Raw genomic sequence first — 15,347 nt, 5'->3', positions numbered from 1 at the left:
AATGATCCTTTTTATTACGAACCTCTATTTCCAGAATTTATTCGTTCAATTTTACGGCTTTTACGTGTTCGATCAAAGAACGGTCGTAGAAAACTCTGTAAGTGGCAAATAGGTGAAACAAGTTTTTCAGGGGAAAAAGAAACCTCGTGCACGAACGTAATCCAAAGTGCATGGAAAAGAAACGTGTGTCTAGAAAATAGCAAATAGAATAATAAATAGGAAATAATAAGTAGAAAATTCTATGCGTGTCACTTCTTGCGATTAGCTATAAAGAAAACTCATGTTCGTTTAAATGCAGAAGCCAAGAAACGATTAGCTAATGATCATTGCTGCTTACATCTTCCTCCACAGAGGCAACGTTGTGACACCACATTCTATCATTCAATTATTCAGAAAGGGAAATTGCGCTTCGATTCTACGCTACAGCATTTTCTAATGAAAAATCAACATTTTTCTATCTTCGCACTTATAGTGTTTTTTACAATCACTCTTCAATTATTCTACCAAATTCAGAAACCAAACTGTGGCAAAGTCAGTAACATTTGAAGGCGACAAATACTATACTTGTATATAAAATTAATTTTTTTTTCTTTTATACATTTTATATCATATTTTATATTTTATTACATTTCTTATTATTCTTGAGTCGGTAAAGTGGTTCAACGATATTGTGATCGTAGCACGAACACGTTTATCCCATTGGAGAAATAATAGTCGTCCGTGTAATAATCGCACAAACGCGATCGCGTGTTTCACAGAAATTTATTTGTGTTTAAGGGAAATTGTCAAGAATTCACAGATAAGAATCAGAATAAAAAATCATACGAGCGTTTTCTTCGCAGTGTTCCGGATCAGACGTGCAGAGAAGGCTATAACATCGAGACGACGATGATCCAATCTGGTACAATGTTATGTAAAGAACGATTAAGGAATAATCTACGTGTCTGACAATGAAACTTCTCCTTTTCGTTTGCTAACGTGTGTCGTATGGAAAGGAAAATCCTTTGTTATCGACCGGCAAAATACGAAGAACAGGTCGTTGCGACGAACCACACCGAATGGATGTTCGTTTTTAACTCGTTTACGCGACAGAATCGAATAGTGTTCGTTTGAACGAGCTAGCTTGGCAACCAAGTACGTTCAATTGAATTCAATGAAAGATCGTCTCGAGAGAGGTTGCATGGTTTCGTATGGTTTGCTGTTCGTGATGCGTGTAACACCGACAGAGTTTGTGCTCTTCGCCATTTTTCGCTGTGAAAATACACGACCACGTATTCTTTTGAAGCGAATCTTTTTCGAAAGTGAAAGATAATTACAATTGTTGCAACTTTCTCTGTCTACGTATCACATCGCGATATTTTACAGCAAACATTCTGATCAAAAGTATCGGTTCATCGGACAATGTTAATCGATTTAAATTAGGTTTGGCAAGGGGAGCAACACACTTTTTCGCTACTCGATAAGAATTTTCCATATTGTGCTACAACGTAATTTTTAGAATTTAAAAGTCGATACACGAGCGTGAAATTTTGCAAGTCAGAAATTATAAATTAACGACGTCGATAAATTTACGTTAATGATATACAAGCAAATTGTACAAATTCAACTAATTGTCTCGCTTGACGTAAAATTATAGAAAACTGCCTGTACAATAAAATTCTGCAAATAATTTTATTCATAATTCCTCCTTACGATTGATATTGAATTTAACCAATTTTTAAAGCAAATTCCGATACCAGTATACGAGCGTGATGAAAAAGAGAAGGGATTTCATTTTCCGATCTAGTTGCAAGTCATCTTCAAGGGCGATTCAATTCAATTGGATGACGCCAAACTTGATTAAATTAAAATTGGATATCACATGCGATTAACTTACGGTATTATCTCGAGCTATGTGCGAGACATGGCCTATCCTCGATTCACTTCCACAACATATTCTATTGTGTGGACGAGTGAAACTGGAACATTTATCGAGAGGTTTTTTCAATTATTTGCAAACGATTATGCACTTCAAATACTCAAAATTTACTAAGAAACTATTTTGTCGTGGCTCAAATTATTATATATTATCGATGAGATATGTAATTTATCAACAATAGATGACTTACAAAAATGTACATATCTTATAGTAATAACGCGTTTATGCAAATAAAATTATTCGCCATAATAAATTATTCTTATTCTTCACTTATTTGTATTAAAAATCGTTAAAAAATATCCGGCGTTATCCTAAAATTTCATTGCGCTTTTCTTTGGATATTACATATGTGAACTGTTGGAGTATTATAAACTGAACTAATATAAAGTACTTCCGTAAATAAGATTATTTACCACACCACATTATCCTTATCTTTTCCTCCGCTTAAAAATATCTGACATACTAAAATTTCATTCTGACGTATATTACGTGGACTGTTGTATTATTAGGAGTATTTGTTATTTTATTCATTATTTATTTATTATCATTATGTAGTATTATTAGACTCGTACACTACGTACTACGTTGAAAAACATTTAAATGTAAAATGTATGACTGAACGAATAAGCGATAGTGCAATAAGCCGCTTACTTTACTAATATTTCACTCTCTGTATATTTTACACTGTTTATGTTGTATTCGATAGATAAGAAATATCTATTGAAATTTCATATTTAAATTTCAAACTGATTTAGGAAAAGACTGAAGAAGAAGTCGTGCAGGATTCACTGTAACGATAGAAAACAAGTAGATTAATCCTCTGAATCGTAGCTCTAACGTGACTAACCCTGGGTTAGGCTTGGCTAAAACTACTTAACGTGTGTAACCGTTATCCAGCATATTGAGCAATGGCCAAGGAAACGTGAGCTCTCTGCAGGAATTCTCGTGATTCCTTCGTGTTCTACAAAGTCACCTATTAATCAAACCGTACATTTTATTGGCTTTCGTAAATGAACCATTACTTTTCTCACAGGAGAGGCAATATATATTCCGATATTTTACCAAAAATTGGTCATTTATTGAATTGCACGAATATTAACAAATTTACGAAAATTTATGAAATATGAAAAATTTGTATTTTAGAGATATCGCGATAATGTAACGTATACACGGTGGTGAATATAAAATGGTAGAAGTAAAAATGTATTTTCTAGTTTAATTAGTACGTTTAAAATCGCATTAACTGCAAGGTTATTTAATGGCGCCATAGGAGAATATACTACGCGCCTAACTACTAAACGTTAACGTCTCACTAATTTATCGGGCAATTTCGTTTCTTTAATAAACATGAACGAACCGTGGATTTTGCTGTTTAATAAATTATATTTCGGGCAATTGAAGATTAGTCATTATTGGATAATAAACTCTATCATTCGCATCGTGCAGTAGGTTCTTGTTCTTGTAACTCGCATGAAATTTCTAAAGTAATATTATTATATTTGTTAGATATTGCGTGTTATATCGCGAAATGAAGTACATGCAAAAATATTTACGGCATTTATAATCTCATCTCGAACTGCCAGAATTTCTGCGCTCGCTTCACATGCTATTTATCGTATGCTAATTATCACACGATAATTTCGAAAAGATGCGTCAATATTAAAAAATCGACGAATAAAGACAAATGGAAAAGAAACAGGAAAGAATGAAACTCATTGGTATTAAAGAAAAATCATGTATCACCGGCATAGTTAAATTAAATAAAATTAAATAAACGGTATTATTAATTCGATATAGTAATGTTATAATCTAATTATATGTCTACATAACATAACGTAATTTTCTTTATGTAATCTGATAATTGAATATATTTTACGCGATTAAATCTATTAATTTATGGAGGACGATCGTTTTCGAAAAATATGTAGTGATCGAACTATTGTATTTATAAACGAACTGGATGCGCAATAATATGCACGATAAACTGTCTTTGAGCAAACAGATGGACTGCTAAATTTGTGTTGTTAAATTTATCGCAATTCCCTATGAATCATCATCCATATCTGTTTCGAAATAAAAGATAAGCCGGTGGCCTCTACTTTGCATAAAAAGGAATTGTTTGTCGCAATGACTAGTCTATATTTGGCGAGTATTTTTTCTATTCTTTTTTACTGCAAGGGAAAAGTAAAATTCTAGCTTGGACAATGTGCTATGTAGGAAGTTAGACGTATTTAACACGGCATATTAGAAATCGATATGATAAGTGAGCAAGATATTGCATAATAAATCTTGAAAGTAGAAAATAATTTCTTCCATTGTGAAAATGAGTGTACAATAAAATATAATATATTTAAAAACAAAGTATTATATATGTACAATGAATGAGACATAACAAAGTTCAATAAATTTACATTTTATTATATATTTTTATTATATATTTTCATAATTAAAATGCGTTACATTTTATTGAATATAACACGAGATAATTTTTTTGTTATAAACAGCGTTTTACTATATTTTTATTGTATTTGTTCCTATAATCGTGCTTCAGTATACTACGTTATAATCGTATTGAATAATGGAGAAACTTCGATCTAATTAATTAAAAATTACGAATTAAATTATATTACCTTTGATTTTGGAAAAAAAGTACAAAATTCGTTATTTCCTACGACATCTTACCCTTGCATTTCTTATATATCTACATTTGCAAGTGAAATAGTACGTTCCATTTAAAATTCATTTAAAAAAAAGATTAGAGGCTATGGATATAAAGCGATAGGAGCAATTACGTTTAAAAAGTATAAAGTATACTTTGTTAAGAATCTGGGAAATCGGTCGCTGCAAACGATTTCTCCGAACAAATCCTATTCCTCCGATAAAATGAAAGGACCTGTTATGTATGTATTTAGCACAGTATTATCAGGAATCGATATAATCGATATAACGAGCCTTGAAACGAACATTTATAAAATCGACATGGTTGTGAGAAGGGTCAGCAGATAGTTAAATATGTATACAATGACTGCAAATATAACATCTACACACCATTATATTTATTATTGTATTTGCATATAACATTGTCCTATAATCGATTTCTTAATTAGAATTAATTATTTAGAACCTAAATCATTAATTAGATTCTACTGTAATAAATTCCGTATTACTCGGCAGTACTTTTATGCGATTACAAAAATTAACATCGTGGAAATAAAATGTAGAATCTACTAAAAAAAAAAAAAAAAAGATGCTTCGTTGGAAGACAATGTGTATGTACAAGTTTCTCTGTTACCACTGCATTACGTGGAAGATGCAGAGCATAAGCTGAGATAGCAAGCTACGTTATCGACAACTGCATCCATTATAAGCCTTTATATGTTACGTTAGAAGATAAGAAGACAACCAGATAGAAGTTTTAATTCATCGAACACTCTTATCGAAATATGCCATCTATAATGAGTCATACGTGAACGTTGGCGGGGAATTACAAAAGCCAAATTTGGTTATTAGGCGGCGGAAGAGGCTACTTGTAGGTGATGTTATTACGTGACTCGAAGATAAAAATAATCTGCCTCAAGTGTTCGCGGAGAAAAACACGTAAATATAAAATTGTACGCTAGAAAGGAAAGCGAAAATTGTGAGAAGGCAGAAATGCCAGGCAATGCAATTGTCAAATTCGAAGGCAATGGGCAAACGGCTGGAAGATCAGAAGACAATCTTCTTGATAGTCCTGGATAACAAGCATATCAATTTATTTATTTATTTATTCAGTTTAGACTTTATCCAAGGAGACTAAGAGGAATGAGCGATGTGAAATTTGAACCAAATGAGTGAGCCAGACTTGGCTGTATAACGAAGAATCTGGCAGTTTGTAAAAGACTACCGAGCAAGCTAATTGCTATCAACTGAGGAATATTAGCTTCTGACAATTTCCATCAACACAGATTGACAAACAAGACGAAGCAGCTGACTAACGCGATTTAGCCCATTATCTAACAACAATTTGTGTAGCGATATCTCCAACAGAAGTTGAACTTACGTACATAATAAATTAGATTTTGTTTGCGTCACTGGATGATAGAATTATATTAACAAGTGAGTCACTAAATGATAGAATTATGTGAACAAGTAACCTTCCGATTGCCATTTCATCGTATTGATCGAACAGTCCTGTTTACAAATTCAATAATCTTCCACTATATAAGAGCACGTAATATCAACGATTTGAAATGAAGCAGCATACAAATTTCAGAAAGCAGAAAAAATTGTTCTATAAAGTTCGCTTTCGGTTTATATTGTATCGTGATATTCGTAAGTTTGTCCTACTACCTACCTATATACCTATTTTAGAGAGACACGATTTTTGTCCGGTTTGGTCGATGCGTGTCCCGTTAGCCAGTTAGCATGTGTTACACCAAGCAGAGACGAAATATAAACCCGTTTACGTTAAAAGCTGACCCGCATATGCAATGACTCTCTTCACTCTTCCACGTTAATTTGCCTTCACATGGACAACATTGAAACAGGTTTTTATTCAATTGCACGCTACGTTCTATGCGTCTACAATTACTCGAATTATTATACAATTGACGTTATCGTATATGTACGATCTTGTACTTTAAAGATAAGATTAAATCGAAAAATTACGCTCATACTGCTTTGTACGTTATATTGTAATGTTATGTGTATTATATCGTATTATAGCAACGTAACGCAATTGACAATTATTTTTATTTCATAATCTCTACGTCTATTAATAATACAATATCACTCTGTTCAAAATCTGAGATTTTTCAGAATCTTCTCTTTTTTGTAGGAACAGTGTAAGCATCTAACGTGCAATTTAAAAATAATTGTAGTAATATAATAATATAATTGTAATTGTAAAAATAATTGTAGTAATATAATAATATATAGTAAAAAATGTATTATTGCATATCGACAATCTTATGGTTAAAGATACAGTCAAATCGGAAGGTTTTACCGATAATATTTTGTATATTAAAAGTGTTTGTATATTGTATCGTATCACAGCAATGTAATTCAATTGACAATTATTTTTATTTCATAATCTCTATGTCTATTAATAATACAATATCACTCTGTTCAGAATTCGTAATTTTTCAGAATCTTCTCCTTTTTGTAGGAACAGTGTGTTTTATTTTATTATTTAATTTGTACTTTACAATTTGTCCAGCTGGACATTTGTTAAATTTTTCTAACTTAATTGTTAAATAACATGTGGATGGCTACCCCCAGTGGGACACCATCTTCGAGTTTGACTATTTTATTTCTTTAGTGAGGTCAGTGGGGTGTTTTCTTTTTAGTCTTCCTTGCATGAGAATTTTGCTCGTTTTAGCAGCCAGCTGGAATGTAAGTATTTAACGTGCATTTTGAAAATACTTGTACTTTCGAAATATATAATCGTTTTTGTCGTACTTTGATCGCGCTTTCGGTACAATTATTGAAGTTCAATTAGAAAAGGAAATAAGAATGAAACACTCAACGACATTTCACATAATTATTTACTACGAGCAATGTTCTAGCCTTGAGTATAACAAAGTGATTTAAAAAAAACCAACTGTAATCATTATGTTTATTACGATCTTACGAAAAAGCAAATCGACAAAAACGAAGCTTCCAATGCACCTTGGTTATCTGTTTAATTGCTCGAACGAGATGCATCTGAAGGAAAATATACATAAGCGTGTAATTATTGTTTTTTTTATGCTGCAACTGTATTAACAGAATCAATTTTTTTTCTGACGACATGACGTTAATTTCACACGGCACGCAACGCGCTACGACGATATACGTATTTGCAAGTAAATTTGAAAAATCACGTAACCAGTAACGAAACACGCATAACAAGTAACAGAAAAAAAAAATATAGGGAACAAGGTAATAGTACGCGGAAAATAATAAATAAAATAGAAAAATCTGTAATTCGCGTGTGTTTCTCGAGTTCAGTTTGCGAATGGAAATTTCGACTAAACGCTCTGCTGTTTCTTCTATAAATAGAAATGCTTTCGCTGTAAACGAACGAAAGCGAAAATACCGAAGACGGTCGAAGCTTTTTCTGCTTCCGCTTTGGCACGAGTTCAAGGTGATTTTTTGCAACTTTTTGCGAGACGCTGACTTTTACGATGCAACTTTTCAACTGTGACGGGACTCAACCGGCGCAACAATGTTCATCGGATAGTGGCATGTCTGTTCGAGCGGACTTATCGTTTCCAAAATAGATGGTCCTCTCCTAAATTTATTAATAGACGAGCAAGACGACGCGAATCTCTCGTTGCACCGCTATTATTGTGCCATGATGCCCCCATTTCGCCATTTCGTGCGTGCTTATGCACTCGGACAAAATCGTTGTTTCAGATGCAAAATGTAAAGCGGCAGTCTCTGACTAACGCGACGAAATTTTACTGCACACAGTTTTCGCGCATGGATTTTCAATTCTGGTTCTCTGTGGTTATACACAGGCACACAAAGCGATCCGATCTGACGATTGTCCTAAGATTTTTTTTTTATTTGGTGGAATTTTTACAATCAATTCTCATTGAGAATTATAAGTAAATTATTCTAGCGTTGTATTGTAACTTGGATTATAAGTGTTTATAGTATGTTTGATTCTAGTTGAATCTAATGCTTAAATCTAAAGGGCAATGTCTTTTTAGTCTGCGGATCTGATCCGTTGTGTCAAGTAATCGGGTAACTAATGGGTTTTGGTGCTTGTTAACTCTTATATATCTGTTACTGAATTTGGATATTTCTTCCTTAACTGTGGGTATATTAAGGTCGCGATTTATTGTTTCGTTGGTAACATACCAAGGTGTATGTATTAAGGATCTTAGAGTTTTTGATTGGAATCGTTGGAGAATTTCTATGTTGGAATTACTCGCTGTTCCCCATAGTTGGATCCCACAGGTCCGAACAGGTTTTAATATGGCTTTATATAACATTATTTTACTCTGCACGTTTAAGTTGCTGCGTCTGCCAATGAGCCAGTAGAATTCTTTTAGTTTTGATTTCAGTTGTTTGGATTTGTTGAAGTGGTCACCACTTCTACAAAAACTCTACATCTGGTCTTTTTAGTTTTCTCAAGCGCTGAAGCCATCGACAGCATATAGACAAAAGACTAGCATGAAGGCAGACCATAAACAGTAGACAAGCGACGTTAGCTTCGAGGTTTTCAGTTATAAGGTAACACTGCTAACGTGCGAATCTGGACCAGCTCAAATTGTATTCCTACTTATTATTACACTTCTCTATTAAATTAAATATATATATTTTGTACTTTACACTTTATCCACGTGTTTTCTCTCTTTATACATCTAATAACCTCAACAGGATTTATCTACGATGTGCTGTTTCTGTCATTCTTCTGTCCATAATCATGCTCAGATATCTGACTGTATTTTTGTTTGGAATTGGAATATTATTTATGGTCACCTGTGGGCAGGATTGTTTTCGCAGCGGATTATCTTAAGATAGCTCCGAAATGTAGAATAATTGTAATTACACTCAAGTTTCTCTGTTAGAAATTGTGCAATCATTTTCACGCTAAACGAATAGCCGAGCAGTAAATCTGGACAATAAAAAGAATTTGACGAAAATATTCGGCCACTTGTGGACTAAATCCTCTTACGAATATATATTGTACGTGTCACACGAGGCATTTTGAAACTTCATTAGCGCTGTTACGAGACTCGAATATCGTGGTTAAGTTGGTCAAGTTTGAAGTAGATCCGAAAATAATTCTAGAAAATGACGAATCGATGTTGTATACTTCGTGATCTAGTTTCTGTAAGCGTACAACACGCGAAAATTGAAACTAGAAGATTATATATGTTATCAAGCATATAGTTTATTTATCAAATTCGTAAACACACACTTATTCTAAAGATAGCATATTAGACAATCGTTAGGACCCTATATATATGCAAGCTAGTGCTTCAAAACATTTATTTATTTATTATTATGAATACACGCGCGCGCACACATACACACACACAGGCATATAATTTTAAAATAACGTAAATCAATACAATTTCTAAAGATTAACACTAGTAGAAAACTTTCAAAGAGTAGATTTTAGTTATTCTTCAACGTAGAAATGATAATAGAGAAAGAAAGCGAAACGTAACGAGATTTTGTACGCGTGTTTACTTGTTTAAAAGAAAATTGAAACTCGAGCTTCTGAATGCAAGTTACGAAACACAAGACACGAAAGTAAGGAAACGATGAATATAAAAATAAGAGAACGTGTAATGTATTTTTATGTATGTACGTATGAAATAAATCTTCGTTAAGATTTCAGAAGCAATAAGAGGTTTGCAATTAAATCTGACAATAAGAAACAGACAAAACGGAGGCAATCTAATTACCTAAATACTCTAGCACATAATCTACACAGCCAATCTGTCTTGTGGAGACTAATTAAAAGACGTCCAAACGAATTAACAATCCTACGATAAAAACGATATGAACTGTTAGGAAAATACTTACGTTCTACTAGCACAATTAAGTCACATAAAATTGTTGAACGTTTCCAGAACAAATTGCAATTTAAAAGAAAAAGAAAAAGAAAAAAGATAGCGAAAAATTTTTTATAGAAAAGAAACAATAAAAATTAAGGAAGCCATTCTTGTTGCGAATAGATATTCTACCATCATATTTACATTATCAAATTATATAAAAGCAACTACGTAGAAGTAACCTAGTAGAAGCTTCCTAAATCAAAGCGAGAAGGAATTTATGCAACGTGAGGAACAAGTAAACTCGAATAGCCGGATAAAAAATGACCCATTTCTCACTTGGCACGAAAAAAAAATCACGAGAAGAGCAATCGTGGCTCGTCTGTTGAGAGCAGCGGCAACAGCAACAGCTCTTAACGAAAGTGAGGCCCTTCCACGTGTCAGACCTTCAACCTAAGCGTTTTTCTAGAACCGGCACCGCGAGGCGGGCCGAAGAAATCACTAGGAAGCAGCGAGCCGGAATGTTGGCGCGAGGTTCGGACATCAACCTCGGTCAGACATCCGATAGTTTTACACGACCGATCTATTGGTCATTTATGGACCTTAATTCGTAATAATCAGACTGCGAGTTTTTAGCCAAACTTTTCTTCTTGGGAAAGATAAATAAATAGAAAATAGAAAATAGAATTTAGATTTTGTTTAGCTACTAAATATTGTAACAAGTACTTTGGCTATTTTATTATAGTATTCGTTATTTTTTTGTATTGTTATGAAGGTAAATGGATAGAAAATGGAATTGGAATTTCGTTTAGCTGCTGGATATCGTGACAAGTACTATACTTTGAGTATTTCATTAGAGTGTTCATTGAGTGCTCGTAGTTTTTTGTATTCTTATGAAGGTAAATGAATAGAAAATAGAATTTGGATTTTGTTTAGCTACTAAATATAATAACAAGTACTATACTTTGAGTATTTCATTAGAATGTCCATTGAATGCTCGTAGATCTTTGTATTCTTATGAAGGTAAATAAATAAAACATAGAACTTGGATTTCGTAACAAGTACTATACTCTGAGTATTTTATTAGAATGTTCATTGAGTGCTTGTAGTTCTTTGTATTCTTATGAAGGTAAACAAATAGAACCTAGAACTTGGATTTCGTTTAGCTACTGGGTATGGTAAAAGGTACTAAACCTTAAGTATTTTATTACAGTGTTTGCAGATTTTTGTATTCTTATGAAGCTAAATAAATAGAACATAGAACTTGGATATTGTAACAAGTACTGCACTTTGAGTATTTCATTAGAATGTTCATTGAGTACTCGTAGTTTTTTGTATTCTTATGAAAGTAAATAAATAAAATATAGAACTTGGATTTCGTAACAAGTACTATACTTTGAGTATTTCATTAGAGTAGAGCCCCTCTTATCACAATATCCTAATATTATTGTTATTTATTACTGTTTATTTAATTTCGACCTTAGCTGTCTAAAAATGGATTTTTCACTTACAATTCCTTTCATTTATCCTTTCATACTTATCATATCTATTTTGCTATCGCTCCTTAGTTGTCTAATTGACCATTTACTCAACCTATTCTACTCTATTTTTACCTTATTACTACTTAACACTATCGTTGGACTTGTCTGTGTTTTTTAAATTCCTCAGCCAATTTCTTCACAGTATCTTTCATCCTTCACTTTCTCCAGTCTGTCTCGCGGTCTATTTACCTCCCTACATTCTTTATAGTAATGTATCACAGTTTCCTCCCCCTTTTCACACGGCCTACAATTTCTTTTGCCTTCTTTTAGCCGCTTCTGACTACTCTAATTTATCCGAACATAATATTTCCCAGCAACGAATATCTTTCTCCGTTTCAAATATGTGCATATTTAATCAGCGTTTGTGTACAACGTATACCTTTCCGTGTTTCTTCGTGATTATAAAAATTAGAAACAATTATTACTGTTATAATTATTACAATTGTTGTTAATTATTAAAAGAATTAGAAATATGATACGATTAAAAACTCGGAAGCGGTGTAATTGCAACAGAATAAGCAAAGATACACGGCGTTGGAAAAGCTACAATTACAGACATTAGAAAACACGATACTGAGGATCATCCAAAGCACGTAGATTCGTCAGAAGCTGGCAACAAGATAGAAAAACCTTAAATATACTGACGCGATGAAATGGTTTCGTCGCGATAAAGACACCGATAATTACGATTTTACACAAACGAAAAAATAATAATTCGTGACATTCGAGAAAAATCATCGAAGAAAGTAACTCCATGCAATCGTTGCTTATGTTGAGAGAATTACGTGACTTAGCAGTCAAACTTATATGACGTCCATAAATATTTAAAGCAACTGTCAATTAATCTTAATCTGTATTTGAATAAATGAGATTTCCTATCGGAAAAGTAACTGTTCTACTATCCCAAGATTTCATTATCCCAACTATTTTGTCTCTCTATTTAATAAGAGCAGGGCTGCCGTGACCTTTTGCGGGGCCTGAATACACATTGAAATCCTACACTTAAATTTTACAACGAGGAATTATTTATTTACAAATGCTGTTACATATTATATATCTTTTATAAGCAGTTTTTTTAAACAAATACAAGTAATATTTTTTCGCATGCATAATTCGCATTCAAGGGGCAAAAACTTCAATGAAAATAGAAAATCTGTAATCATATATGACTTTTGCAAAAAACTATTGATGTAGTTTAATTTCTCTAAAAAGTACATTTCTTTGAAAGCGTCAGGATTTTTTATCTAAAGTAGTTTCCAGGATATGAGGACTTTACGGAATTACACTGAACTTTCATGATTTTTCTCACTCCTGTAAACTGAATCATCGCTACTATAAAAATGTCTTGCATCTGTTATCATTATTCTGTTAAAAGTTAATCAAAATCGGTGTTTTTTAATTGGATAATTTTCGTAGACCGCGGGGCCTCTCAAAATGCGAAGTCGGGTTCCGGCGAACGCGCTGAACCTGCCTTGCGCCGGCCCTGAATAAGAGACTCTTATCCAAAGCTGTCTATTTATTTATTTATTGATACCTCGTTTTTCCCTTTCTACGAGCTCTGCTTTTTGGATATTTTATATACAAATGAATTCTTTATTTCTGTCTGTTTATTTACTCTGCAAGATATATACCATATGTATACATATATAAAGCTGTTTATTTATTTATTTATTGATACCTCGTTTTTTCTTTTCGACGAGCTCTGCTTTTGGATATTTTATATACAAATAAATTTTTTTTTTCTGCCTATTGATTTACTCTGCAAGATATATACCATATATATACATAAGATATATAAATACCATAACCGTGAAACTTACACAAGCACGAGGACATATACACGTTAAACAGAAAAACAGGCATAAACTTTCTCACAAACAGAAACACATACACGATATTTCATATATTTTTGCACATTGGATATACTCTACGCATTTTTCATCTGCTTTGCATAAACTCACAAGTATCCACAATCTGATAACATTGAACATCACGTGGAATTCTGTAAGTATTAGGTTGTCCGGAAAGTTTCTTTCGTTTTATAAGATGATAACATAAAACAGAAATTGTTGTTTATCTATTATTTTATTGAATTACGTATGATCCATTATATTTCTATTATTATGTTCGTGGATAATTCAATAAACTAATATAAAACAAAAAAAATTGTGCGTCTATTATTTCCTTATAAAACGAAAGAAACATTTCGGACAACCCAATACATCACGCTTTTTAGATTGTGTTTAATGATATCGAATCTGTCGCTGATAATTTTGAAGAAGAACATGCATCGATGCGAATGAAATTGAGAAAAACAAGAGACGTAATAGGTGGGTTGAGAAGAGAAGAATGTCGAAAGGAGAACGATCGATGTGCAATGACTGTGGGTCGTAAATGACACGATCGTGCTTAGTTTGGAACGTTCAATGTCCAATGTGTGGTATTGATACGTGCATTTACTATAAAATCAAATATTTGTTTTTTTTTAATTTACGTCGTATTTTGTTAGCATATTTTTTCATCTAACGCAGTACCTGTTACAAAGATATATTATCATTAAAAATGATAATGATATACTATACGATATTACACGTATATGATTTATTTAAATAAAAATGACCTTTTTACGAGGCGTACGAAGATTAACTGTATATCTTTTTCTAATTATATTATAATCACATTGTAGCTATAAATGTTATAATAGCTTTCATTTCACGAAGTATCGTGCCGTGGTATATTTTTTATTATATTAATTAAATTGCAGGGAACAAAAGAAGACAGTCGTTTACTATGAATTTATCGGTGCGGCAAATTTATGCGTAAACGAACAGGCACGCCTACTTTCATAGAAATGGACAGGAGCCTGATAAGAACAAGAAAATGCGGAGATCGCGTTGTTAAATAGATGACATTCATTTGGCTCGAGATAAGATGGCGAAAACGTGTAACAGCATCGGCTTGTCTTATCGCGGAACGAACATCTCTCGTGTAAAACGTATCAATTAAAAAATCAAACATCTCGCTCTTGCTTCTAAAGTAAAGTCACGTCGGTTTAGTTTCCCGTTAACTGTGTGTATCGTCGGTGAGCAAATCGATAAGCCGAAGTCTGCAAATTCACGCACAACAGCACGTCTCCACCGTTATAAAACCTTAAGACCAAGCCATCATTAAATATATCGATTCACCGAGATATTAACCATGATTAAACATTATTACTCATTTCTTGGAATATTGATTAACTTGCTCCGCGAACGATCGACCTTCGACTGAAGAGAATATAAAAACCATTATTAATTATGTACTTGTGCTGCAAGGTAGCGATTAACACGATCCGATTAACACGAGAGTTTGTTGGAAGAAAAACTGTTATCAAATATAAATCGAAGATTTCTCGTGACTATGGAAACACTG

The 15,347-nt window shown here is 32.9% G+C and overlaps 1 protein-coding gene across 6 annotated transcripts in view; it reads right to left on the bottom strand.

Annotated features, from left to right (window-relative positions):
* Positions 1-15,347, bottom strand: part of LOC100645544 (myc box-dependent-interacting protein 1) — a 132,590-nt gene that overhangs the window by 51,586 nt on the left and 65,657 nt on the right. The window contains exon 2 of one of the 6 annotated variants that reach the window (XM_048409627.1): positions 1,877-1,958. The exons of the other annotated variants lie outside the window; for them this stretch is intronic. Coding sequence (XP_048265584.1) covers positions 1,877-1,958 — 82 coding nt within the window. The remainder of the gene's footprint in view (positions 1-1,876; positions 1,959-15,347) is intronic. 6 annotated transcript variants of the gene reach the window in all.

This window comes from Bombus terrestris, chromosome 10 (assembly GCF_910591885.1).
Source record: "Bombus terrestris chromosome 10, iyBomTerr1.2, whole genome shotgun sequence".
NCBI lineage: Eukaryota > Metazoa > Arthropoda > Insecta > Hymenoptera > Apidae > Bombus > Bombus terrestris.
This window is presented reverse-complemented; position numbering and strand designations above follow the sequence as displayed.